General features: G+C 43.3%; 1 protein-coding gene across 1 annotated transcript in view; it reads right to left on the reverse strand.

The window, feature by feature from the left end:
* Positions 1 to 12,497, reverse strand: part of sox5 (SRY-box transcription factor 5) — a 115,459-nt gene that overhangs the window by 20,399 nt on the left and 82,563 nt on the right. The window contains exons 7-8 of the mRNA XM_085376693.1: positions 8,697 to 8,823; positions 5,066 to 5,151 (exon numbers count right to left, since the gene is read on the reverse strand). Of these exons, the coding sequence (XP_085232819.1) occupies positions 5,066 to 5,151; positions 8,697 to 8,823 (213 nt within the window). The remainder of the gene's footprint in view (positions 1 to 5,065; positions 5,152 to 8,696; positions 8,824 to 12,497) is intronic.

Below are 12,497 nucleotides of genomic sequence, written 5' to 3' on the forward strand. Positions count from 1 at the left end.
CTTGTGGGTTGTTTTGGTACTTAGAGGCAAAAAAAAGAAGACAAGCCTCGGTAAAACTGATAATGAGTCAGAAGCGTCTGACACAAACGCTGTCCGATCTTTACGTCTTATCAACCTCTTCTTCGATTTTGCTTTCGAGCCTTTGTTCTTGTTTGGAAACCTATGTGAGATTGAACTACAATAAACTGAATAAAAACAACCCACACAGAGAGATTACTTCACCACAATATAGTGGTCAAGTTTAAATAAAATAACTACAATGCTTTCTTTATACCTTGACAGCAAACATCTCAAGTATTTTGGCTATTTCTTTTTCTTTGTGCTCTCTTTAAAGTATTGAATAGAACGAAATAACCAATATTTAGCTTTTACTTTAACATCGCTGGGTTACTTAAAGTGAAAAATTTCTCAACAATGCAGTCTATACTTTATTTTGTAATTTCACCAGAATTTAAAGCCGGAATATAAAAACTGCCGCTCAAAGTACGTGGGACTTATACACCAAAATGTTTCTATGAACTCTATTTTCTATAAAAATCTATTTTTCTCTTAAGGGTTCAGAAGTTTTATCTGCTATCCCTGCTGCTCACGGGCTCACAGTGCAATCTCAAAAATAAATCTCTCAGCACCTCCAACACTGAAGCATCTGAGAAAACTGCTGTGTTGCTATCTGTCTTCCTTCCAGATAAGGTTTTGTAGAAAAAAAACGACTTGCGCGATTGATTTCTCGTTTACCTCTCTCATCTGTTCCTCTTTCCCCCTCCCCTCCTCCCTCTAACCGCCTATCCGTTGTTCGTCCATCTATGTCTCCGGTGTACAGTGCGGTAATCCAGGACAATATGTTCCAACATCTGCCTCTCCATATGATGCCTGACCCATGCCATTGACCCTCTTTATACCACGCCACACACACACTTTGTTGCGCACAAACACACTTTATTCCAGTGCTTACCTCCGTTCCCTCATCTCTTTTTCTCTCTGTTTATCCTTTCAGCTGATCATCCTCTGGTACTTTTGCCTTTTCATCGTTACCTCAAATCTCTCTCTCTCCCTCACCAGGATAAGTGGATTTTCTTTTCATTTTTCAATTCTCTGTCTGTCCTTCTCAGTCCATTTGTGTGATGTGGATGATATCAATGATATCAAGGGTCAATAGGGAGCCAGATTAACATGCTCTAATGCACAATGTCACACTCATCCCACAGATTAAGATGCTAAATGCCAACCTTGTACACTCCAAAGCCTCCACTGCCTTGAAAAGCTTCTGTAGAGGATTCAGTGTTAAGCTTCTATTGACTTTAAGAGCCACTCTGTTGATTTCTATGGAGGACGGTTCAAACATAGAAAAAAAGCTTTAAAATCATTGAGTTTAATACATTTTTCTAAGAACTGCACTTATCTCGACACTGTGCTTTTGAAAGGTTTTCTTTCGGTCTTCTTTCTTTCTGTGTGCACATTGGATACACACAGATTAAGCCATTATTCCAAACTTGATTTCTTGCTTCGTATCTACAGTCTATCAGCTGCAAGGAACAAGATTCCAAATAGGACTGAGATTTCTGCGATGACAGAAATAAAAAAAAACTGGCACAAAAGAAGTTTCAGTCAGAATCACTTTAGTCAAAAGAAAAACATTATTTTTTTATCTGCGATTATTTATATTTGGCTGTAAGGCTGTACTCTGTTTAGAGCAGCAAAAGGACCCTCATACAGAACAGAGGAGGCATTAATGACCACAGATGAAGTCACACAGTGTGAACGGAGGAGCTGTGGTGGAGGTGGGTCGCAAAGCGGCTTCCAGTTGTGCAGGAAATGTGGGCAAGTTTAAGCAAATACTGCGCCCTGTGTAAACTTTGCCACTTGGATGCATAAAAATGTATAAAAACGGAGCTATCAGCTTATATGAGCTGACTGCCTGACAACTAACTTTATGCAGGATTGTGTCAAAGTAACATTCTTGTTCATATTATGGACTTTAAGGGAGAATTCATCAATTTAACAGTTCTCTAACTTTAAATTACAAATATGTTTGTTTTTTTACATTTTAGTGGGTTTGCAGAGTCCTATGTCACAGAAAATAGGACATAAAAGACAGAGGTGTTAGTTGATAACGTGCCAACAAAAGATTGTGGGGTTCTGTGTTTTGGCACTTGACAAGGAGTGGAGCCAAGGGGTAACCACAGCCACGACAGACTAAAAGCTGGCCACCCAAGACAACCAGTGGTGAAGCCTATTAGAGGCTACACTCATACTCATAAAACTAGAGTTACATAGAGTAACAGCTGAACAGTTTCTCTGTGGCTGTTGTTCCTACACAGACAGCTTAATAACACAACTGCCCAGTTAGACTACAGCTCTCCTCTAACAGCTTTATCAGCAATAAAAAAAAAAATCACATTAGCAACTGCTCAAAGTGTGAGCTACATAGAGAAGCTTAATATATGAGTGTATTTAAAGGAAGTATTCATGCCTGCATAGGCAAATAAGTGAGTGAGCAAAAAAAAAAATCCTGCACCTATACACTGGAAAAGGAAGAATATCCATAGCTCAGACTATACTGCTTACAGTTTCATCAATGCAAGCTGCTTGTACAGGAGCCGCTGCTGTTTTTAAACAATAACTTCAGTCATTTATTAGCAGAAAATTAAGAGGGATGTATAAAATTGCCAGGTATACTAATTTAAGCAAACTGAACCAGCAAGGTACCAAATGCAGTTTTTGATCCTATATTGTATCAGTGGGTGTATATAATATACCACTTTCCCCAAAGTGAGTCAGTCAGATGTGCTGTGATACCAAAGTTAACGACCTAAACCGGATCAATAGTGCTTAAGATAAGAAAGGCTCTTTATGGACTGTCAAAAAAGCCCTTTAACTCCTTTTCAAATCAAAATATATTGGATTTGAATTTAATTCAATTTGGACAACAAATATAGATTCTTCATATTGTTGAAGACTAAACCTTAGACCCCAGGCGCACGGGAAGTGTAGCATATGTGAGAAGCGTGTGTACAAACTGTAATCACTATGTTTGTGTGTGTGTGTGTGGTTCAAGTCCAGCCCACATGTTGAAATAACACACCCGTGGGCATGTCTGCATGTTCCCCTGAATGCACCTTAGTTTATTGTCCATTGTATCTGAAAATCTTTCATTTTCTGTCTTCATTTGTGTATGCGTGTCGGCTGAATGGGTTCACTCGTGTCTTCCCCGCCAAACCGCTGTGTTGCCGTGGCGACCCGGGGGCCGAGCTAACTGTCATGTCTCGTCTGGGCGACAGAAACACCTCCTTATCAAATGAGGGCGCAGAGACAATCCCAAAGGAAATCCATCCACATTGAGACATCTGTACTTGTGTTAGCCCTGGCAAATCCGTTTCTTTGTGACAAAGCCTTAATCTCAACGTGCGCCTGCGTTTGTGTGAGCGTGCATGTGGATGTGTATTTCTCTTGGAGGATTGGAAGAAAGAAATCTGACTGAGTGAGATGGGTTTTCCTTTTTTTTTTTTTTTTGCACTTGTTGTGTTCTTTTGCCCCTCCCTGCTTGTGTGTGTGTGTCCGATTGCAAGGTGGACAAAGCTGTTCGACTGGAGATTTTGAGTGAGTCTGAACACAGTCGAACATATGGACAGCTAGATTGAGGCAGTGATAACAGACAGAGAAAATTATTCTGGGGCTAAACACAAACGTACACACACACACACAGGCGCGCAAGCAATAATGAAATCAGTGACGACAGCGGGGTCCGTTCTCCATGATAGAGTTACACAGCTATTCTATTCTCCCTGTAGTGTCTAGCATATGGAGCTGCACGTTTTGGCTGACAGGTGCAAATATATTACACACCCTCTGTCTGACCTTTAACCCATATTTTCTCATCATTCCCCTTGTGTGTAAGTGAAAAGACGTGGAGAACTACATGAAAACATGTGTGTCAAATGCAGCTGTTTCTCTCAGATGTACACAGGTGGCCAAGTGTACTGAGGGTGAGCCCTGCACTAGTGCTTAATGTGTTTCAGACAGGCGAGTGAGAGGATGCCAGTGCAAGCTCTTAACCCCTCTGAGAGGGGGGCCCAAAGCCGACGTGGATCTCTGAGTTCTAGTCGTGTGAGGGCAGACAGTGGTCAAGATTACATAAGTGGCCGCCATAGGGGCACCTATTTTACATACACACAGAGGAAAAGCACGAATCTCATCCTCCTTTTAAGCTGGATAACAGATGTCAGCTTGTTTTCCCACCTGTGTTTTACCTTTCCTATTTAACTCTCTCTCATCTCTGCCCTGCTTTCCACAGAGTCCCCTGAGGTGCATGTAGATGTAAGCTGCCCCTTAAATCCTGGGTTCAACTTTGTCATAGTTTCCTTTGTTTGGTCAACATCTCCGAAACAGATAAAATGAAGAATGATTGATTGAAGAATGATTTAATGCTTTGACTTCTGGTTTGTGATGCGAAAAGTTTTGGACACTTCATTTTAAAGGCATGCTTGAGTACAGTGATCCAAACCTATTCCTTAGGTTAGAAATATCCCTCTTTTGGTTTATTCAGAGCCTTCGGTAAAGTCTGTGCTGTAAAGGGAGATTGAAATGTCTTCAGCATCACCCCCAAATTACCTCTGACAGCCAATCTGAATATTTCTGTGCTCTGCTCTCCATGCCGGCTCCCACTGAACTGCATCAACCACATTTGCTCCCTATCACAGGACAAAGCCGAGGGCTACGCTTACATTTGTCACATCTCTCTGTTTGTGTGTGCTTTTCTTTCCTGAGCGCTGATCATAAAGATCATGTTTTTGTGGGATCACTTTGGTGTCAACACTTTGGCTGAAAGTGACAGCTGCGCATCCCCCCCCTGTGGCTGTGTTTGTGGTCTTGTCTAGCTCAGTGGGCAGCAGAATGTGGTGTGAACACTGTCAGGGTTAGGGGAATTGTTCACAATGGCATCATCCCAGTGAGAAGAGAAACGTCTGTGATATATCTGAAGGTTTGTGGCTACTCCTGGAAGTCATTTTTATGTTTCTGGCCCCTACGTTTATTTCTGAGAGCTCAGCTGTAGGTGCTATAGCCTTACCTGGAGCTGTAGGGGTCCCAGACCTGGTGTGGCGGCAGCAGCAGCAGCCATCGTTGTGGGGATGAGCTGGAGAGGGTAGGGGTCACCTGAAGACAAGAATCACATTTTTTCTATATAAAATGAAATATCAAATTAAAAACAATGACTGCTTTCGAGCACTTTACACACCAATGGCACCTTATCCTCAATTTCTCCACCTCCCCCCTGTTAGACTAGGATGGCTCTGTGACCCCTTCTCCACCCACGTCTCCATTTTCCTCTCCTATCAGCCTCCATCTCTCTTGTTCACTCTTTCCCCTCATCCTTTTGTTTTTCTCCTCCCTCTCATCCCGCTTTAGTCTCTTGCTCCCTCTCTCCTCTCCCCCATAAACCCTCTCTCCCACCACCACCACCGCTGCCACCTGAGTCCCTTTCTGCAGCTGTTAAAGCCATCCTTTGTGTCCGCTGCCGGTAAGGCCCTAATGAAAAGCCTGATTGTGTGTCCTCCTCCTTAATACCCCCTGACAAAGAGCAGTGAGGTGAAGGGATTCTGATAAAGCCGGCCCCAGCACCGTAATTAAGAGCCGCGACTGCCGATTGCTGTTCTCCGCTCTCCCTTTTTCCCCCTCAACTGTCTGTTCTCCTGCTTTGTGGACACAGCGCTGCTTTCACTGCTCCCCTCACTCTTCTCCTTTGCTTCTTTCCTTCTTGGTGCCTTCTTCACAAGTTACTCGCTACCTCTCCATTTTGTCTCTTCCTTTCCTTCATCCCTCTCTCGCCCTTCTGTCAGGAGTGATAAATCAAGAGATAGATGGATGAACAGGGCGGAAGAGATGACAGAAGCGAGGTGGAGAAAGAAAGGGGAGAAAGGGGCGAGTTTGGATTATTAGTTAGTAAGTGCAGATAGGCTGCACTGTAATTACTCAGAGAGAGAGAAAGAAAGAAAAAGAGGGACAGAAAGGTCAGAGATAAGGTGGAGGGTGAGGGATAGCAGCGAGAGGAGCAGAAGGGAGAAAAGAAGAGGATACGGTGTTTAATTATGGTCATTATTGTGCAAACATGCTGGTTGAAAGCTCCGATGTGTATTTGAACTTGCTCTCTAACTAAAGAGGAGTTGGTGGACGAGATCGGGCTTTTGTGCTGATATCTAATCCAGGAAACTTCTTTCATCTGAAGAAAACTCGAGAAGCTTCTCAGTGCTTGACCTTGCATTTCTGACCTGAACCTTGAGCACAGTGATCAGCCTCTTGGCTCTATCTATTGTGTGTATTTGCCCGTGTACGTTTTGTGTCCTAGCTTGGCACAAGCCAGACTTTCCTTACAACATATTTTCCCATATATCTTCACTCTTAAAAATAACACACACAAAAAAGAAAAAAAGAGGGTGAAAGCAAAGCTGAGACATTCCTTTGTCCAGTTGGGAAGGAGGGCAGGAGGGATTAAAGAATTATTTCAGGACTGTGTATTCTAGGAGATTGGTCTGTTCTCCTTGCTCCCTGGACAAACATGAGCCCAGTGGATATTTATGCTCCTCCTGGGGGTCGCTGTAACAAAAGGGAGAAGGACAGAGAAAAGCAAACATGTTGCTCTTGGCTCGGGGACAGCGACCTAGGCGGACGAGGCTGAGATTTCTCACTGACAAACAGACGAATGAGGGAGATGGATGAGGGCAAGTGATATATACAAAAACATTATCAGTGACACTTTGATGTTACAATTTTGCACATTTTTTATTTTTAAAGAGGTATTATAGAATCTTTCAACATGAAAGCAACAGTGAGACGATGCAGTTTTCTTACCATACAGAGTAAAGCTTTCTGTGTTACTTTGTTCTGAACAATTTCTCAAGTTACTCAGACTTAATTTTTGAAAAGAAAAACCTGTGTTTTGAACTTGGGATGTTTAGTTTAGGTTACTCATCTCTAAAACACCCTTTGAATCACTTTAGTCTCATCTCCAAATAACAAACAAATAAAACAGAGTTTGTCAAACTTTAGAGCGGGAAACAGCATATTTAGGCCAAAGTTTTAGGTTTTTCCTGTTTACTCTGAAAGTTAAAGATATAAAACATGGCCAAAATTTCAAATAACAAAGTGATCTCTTAGTATGAAGTTGCACACTCAGACATGTTTTGATCCATATGATATCATAAAGAGTAAACATTAGATCAAAGATCTTTGATATGGTCATCTCAGCCTCTCCTCCAGACTCAAGCACAGAAATGCCACCCAGCTTCTGCTCAAAGCTTCTGTTTGAAAGTGTGGGCCCATCTGGGTTTAAGGAAGAAAATCTAAACTGGCACGTTTCAGACTGTGGATGAATTGAGGGGCAGCGTCAAGGTTTAGTATCAGATTAAAGAAGAGTATTTTGAACTGTTGTTCATGCAAAGCTACCCTAAAAATAGCTGGAATTAAGCTTCCAGCTTTTTTCAAAAAGTTACAACCATAAACGCAGGTATGTTTTGCACTTATTTATTCGTTATCCTCCCTCGAAGACGCTAGCTGATTTCTTAAACTGCAGCGTGAAAAAAGACTGCGTTACTGTTCAAGTGCTTAAACAGGAGAGGCTTGGAATGCGCAGAAATCCATACTGTGCAAATAAAATGTATTCTTGTCTTCCAAACTGCGAAGCGCCGTGAGAATATGTCAGCGCACAATGCTACACATGTCCTATTTAGAGCTTCACCACCAAACTACATCGACTCACAACAACTTCGAAAGTTGCCAGAGAGTTTTCTCAGGGGCGGCTTGGCCTGCCGCAGTGTGCCAGTCCGGTTGAAGTTGGCTGAGGCAGTGAAAAGACAAGCCCACTACTTGACAGGGTATTTACGTGGGCAGTGGGCGTGGGTGAAGATGGCACTAATTAAAATGGAATGGACTTGTTTGGGAAGCTGTGAAACTCTAAGTGGGGTGGGGTGGGGGGGAGTATGCACGAGCCTGTGCGCACACTTACATATTTGTGTCTGATTTGTGTGTGTGTGTGTGTGTTTGCAATTCCACAAAGCCATTTCTGGCTGTCTGGACGTGTGTGTGCGCGCGCGCGTGTGGGGGCTGCTTTGGAAACATGTTCTGGCTGCGTCCCGTGTTAATGTGAGGAGAACCTGGGGCAGGTCACATTACCACCCTCCCTCCCCCCCCTTCTGCTAACCCCCCCCACTGTGCATTTATTCTCAGCATCCCCTGGCAAGCACCAACCTCTCCTTTTTTCCTCTCTCTCTCCCCATCTCTGTGTCTCTCTCTCTCTCTCTCTATCATGGTAAACAACACATTGCCACACAGCCGGAGCGTGATAGCCAAAAAAAAAAAAAAAAAATTCTGCAGGACACCTTCATTTTGTTGCTTTTATACATCAAAAAATAGACAAGACAAAAGGAAGGAGCCAAAAGGACTGAGTGAGAGAGGGAGAGAGAGATAAAGAGAGTGTAAACAGGAAGGGTGTATTTGGACTGGTTTTTCTATTAAGAGGGAGATGTTGTTATAGGGGCGAGCTCGTCTTTTGGGAAACAACCAGACTCCTTGTGTGGGAAAATGGTAGGACTCTACCTTGCTTGCTTGGTGAAAAACATGTGAAACATCACACATAAAAGCTACTCTGAAAGTTGCACCTATTCATGAATGTACAGCATGTGTGTGCGCGCACGGATGCCACTCACTGCAGCCAGGCTTGTAGTTGAAGCCAGGGGGCATTAGGAAGCCCTGCTGGGCCGCAGCTGCCGCAAGAGTTCGCTGGTCTGGGGGAAAGACAGGAATCATCAGTGGAGGGAGTTGGCCCTGGACCTGCTGATGAAGGAGGGGGAAGAACAAGGGGGGAGGAAAAGGGGGAAAAGAAAGGGAAATGAGAAGGCATAAACATTACGACCTGTCCATTTGTACAGCTCTTCATGTGTGCATGCACTGGGAGCGATATGAACAATGCTGAAAATAAAGGTGTGTTTGCACAGTGACACAATCAAATGCATTCATATACATAGACTGTATGCATGTAATCAATGCGCAACACACGGCTGTAAAGAGAGCATCATGTCATTTCAAACACAAAAAGCCACGTCACGAGGACAGTTCACTAAACTCTAACAACAGCTGGCCTTTTCGTTTTATTTGGAAGACAGTGCTCTCTTCCCTTCTCCCTGCATCAAACCTCCCACCAACCAAAACACACAGACACAACGCTGTGTGCGCGCCTGTCGGCAGAGAGCCATACGACTTCATAAGGTTTCCAGGATTTTAAAAGGAGACGAAGGGAGAAAAAAAAAGAAAAAAGAAAAAGAAAAAGAAGCTCCTCCGATGGGTGACTTTGGCAGGGATGACAGGAGAGAGAGAGAAGGAGAGAGAAGTAGGAGACAGATGGTTGCACTAAACAGCGTTCTGCCAAAAACAACACACAAAGACTTGCGCGTGATGGACTGACTGACAGTTTGAGAGGAAAGATAGGAGAAGATAAGGCGAGGAAGACATGGAGAGTGGAAAAAGGTGGGAGAAGGAAGGAAATAATGGAGAGTTTCTACCTATAGCTAAGGTGTAACGCGAGATGAAGACAGCAAAGCATCCCAAAGCAAAGATGGTGAAATTGTTCTAAAAAAAGTCAGAATGTAAAAAAATAATGCGACAATCTTGCGTAATCCTCTGAGCCAGCCCTAGGACACATCTTGCCCTCTTTGTTGTTTTTATTCAGTAACGAGAAGCATACAGTTTGCCTTTTTTATTGGCCACCAGTTTTTTGAATATTAAATGGCAAGATTACAACAATGCTGCGCCCACACTGTACTCAAATAAAATTAGAAGTACAAGAAGCAGGTCTTGGAAGTGTAATATATTTAATTAACAATTTCACAGCTTCTGTCAATTTAACTATACCTTTAATGATGTCTTTTTCTGTTTTACAGTATAAACAGATTTCTGTCAGGACCACTACAGTCAAAAGGAAGATTGTTTTTTCCATCTGCAGTAATTTGTATTTGGCAGTATGCCTCTGTTCCGGGACCTCCCTGTGCATTTGTGGAAAGACTAAATTCAGGAGTAGCTCAGAACAGAATAGGCATCAGTGACGTAACAGATGTGACACTGACTGAGTTTAAAAAGGGATGAAAGGAGGTGAAGCTGGGTTCCACAGCGGCTTGCAGAGGCCACACCAACCAGGCTGATGATATGCAGCTTTCAAATATGCAAATACGATGCACAGAAAGCTATTAGCTGAGCCATCAGCTGATGTGACTGTCAATGAGAACAGCTGATCTGCCAGGGCTGCTGCCTCAGGCTGACTGTGAAACCTGCCAGAACTAATGCTATGTTCAATTTAAAAGAAAAAAAGCAAAGGAAAGACGGGCATCCTGAAGTTTCCATGTTAAACTGTGAGGCTTCCCCGCTTAAATCAAATCCCTGATAATGTCTTAAGGCCCATGACCTGCACATGTCTGGTTGCAAAGCACTTTGCTCCCTCTTTGCAACTAATCTCTCTTCCTCTTTTTCTGTCACTCTTATTTTGCCAGGAGACCAGAGAAGGTAATGGCTGAATAGGATAATGGGTGAGTAAAAGCTGACTGATGTGGAAAATTGATCTGGAATGAAGGAAATGGCTGCACAATCATAAAGAATGGTGGTGGTGCCACGGTACAATCGGGTAATGTCTCAGCAATGTGAGCCCTTTAAGTGGTTAGTGTTTGAGACAGGTAAATAGAAAAAAAGAGAGAGAGAGTGGCTGTCGCTCAGTATCAACAGTGATTTTACAGTGTACTGTAAATTCCTGTGCGTGTGTGTGTGTTTCTGTGTCTCCTCCTCATCCCCCTCCTCCCGCTCCTGTGTGTGTCGGCACGCGGCAGCCAGCAGCACTGTAATCAAACTATCACAGCGCAGCTCCTGTTCCCCCCTTACACCAAAAACAATAATTACTCCACCATTTTGGTTAACCATAAACCGTCGTGCCGCCTGCGACGCACGATCAGAAGGGGGAGGCGTTCCAGAGCGACGCTCGGACAGGACCCCTGCGGGGACGAATCACAGACAGAACAGTTCTGCTTTGCCTTTCAGGCCTAATTGGACATATGCTGGAGTAGAGCTGGCTAGAAATGCTGTAATATACCGGAGGGAGGAGAGGGAAGGGGAGCAGAGGAGCAGAGTAAGATAAGTTTGAGGCAGATGTAGCACATATATACTATACATACACACACTAGTATATCTATATTGTGTGACTCAGTGTCTGCACATGACTTTGCTTCTTTCTTTGCCAATGAAAACGCCAGAGAAAAGCTACCTTCTCCTCTATATCATCCCCTCCTTTTCTAAATCTCAGAACAATATGCCTGCATACAATAGGCAGACATTAATCAGCCTACAGAACTGTTGCGCATTATGTACAGTATGAGTCATCACAATGGGATAAGAAGATCAGGAGGAAGAAGAACAAAGGGATGAGAAACAGAGACAAGAGTGAGATGGGGAATGGTTTATAGAGAACAATTCCCATACATAGGTTGCTCTCATAGTAGCTGAGTTAGTGTAACAGCTGCTGAGCCGATCAGTAGCAGCAATCGCCTAACGTGCTCACTGACACTCACACTTATCGACTTTCATAAGCCACACAAAGCAGGAAACGTGGGTCGCAGCAAGTTGAGCGAGGGACTCAAAAACTGAGAGTGTGTTTGTTTGTGGAGTGGCTATCACATAATACAGAGGATCAATCACTCTGATACTGTAGGAGCTTTCTTTCCCGTTTAATATTGAATATACAATAATGCCTTAAAGCAACTCACGAGCTCTGCCTTGTGATCACGCCGTAAACTTTGAAACCAACAAGAAGAAGAGGGAGGGAGAGTGCTATAAAAATCAGAGACAAAGATGAGCTGACAGAAGGAAAAAAAGAAAAGCGGGAGAAAGTAAGAGTAGGAGAAAGGGAGAGCAAGGCTGGATCTATCAGACAATCTCCAGATCTCACATAAAGGAAAAGGCACATCTTAAACAGCAGCAGCTTTGGGAATAATGCGCTCCTCAGCTTCTCTTTCACATCAGGCCCAAAGCGAACATGAAAACCTACAATACACACAAATCTTCACACTGTTACTGCTGACGTGGAGAATAAGAGGCGCTGCCGCTTTCATCTGCAAACCCCACCTCCACACCCAAAACAGAAACCTGAAACGAAACCGGATCTGAAAAATGCCTCTAATCAGTGAAAGCTAAATGCAAAACAAAGAAAAAAATTACTCTAAGCAGAAGAAGAAGAAGGGAAAAAAAAAATCACATATATTAAGAACAAGTGTGAAACTTTTTCTCGAGAAATTTCACAGGGGCAAAGGGGACGGAAAGAGAGAGAGAAGTTGACAATTCACCCTGGCGAGACAACTTCTCAGGAAATAAACAGCAGATAGAGAGAACAGAATGAACAAGAGAGGGAGAACGAGTGAGAGGAAGAGAGACGGAGAGGGGAGCAAGAGTTGGATAATTGGCAGCGAGTCGAGGCT

Source organism: Diplotaxodon limnothrissa, linkage group LG17 (assembly GCF_057381915.1).
Source record: "Diplotaxodon limnothrissa isolate DT_005_m linkage group LG17, D_limnothrissa_male_GT1.1, whole genome shotgun sequence".
Lineage (NCBI taxonomy): Eukaryota > Metazoa > Chordata > Actinopteri > Cichliformes > Cichlidae > Diplotaxodon > Diplotaxodon limnothrissa.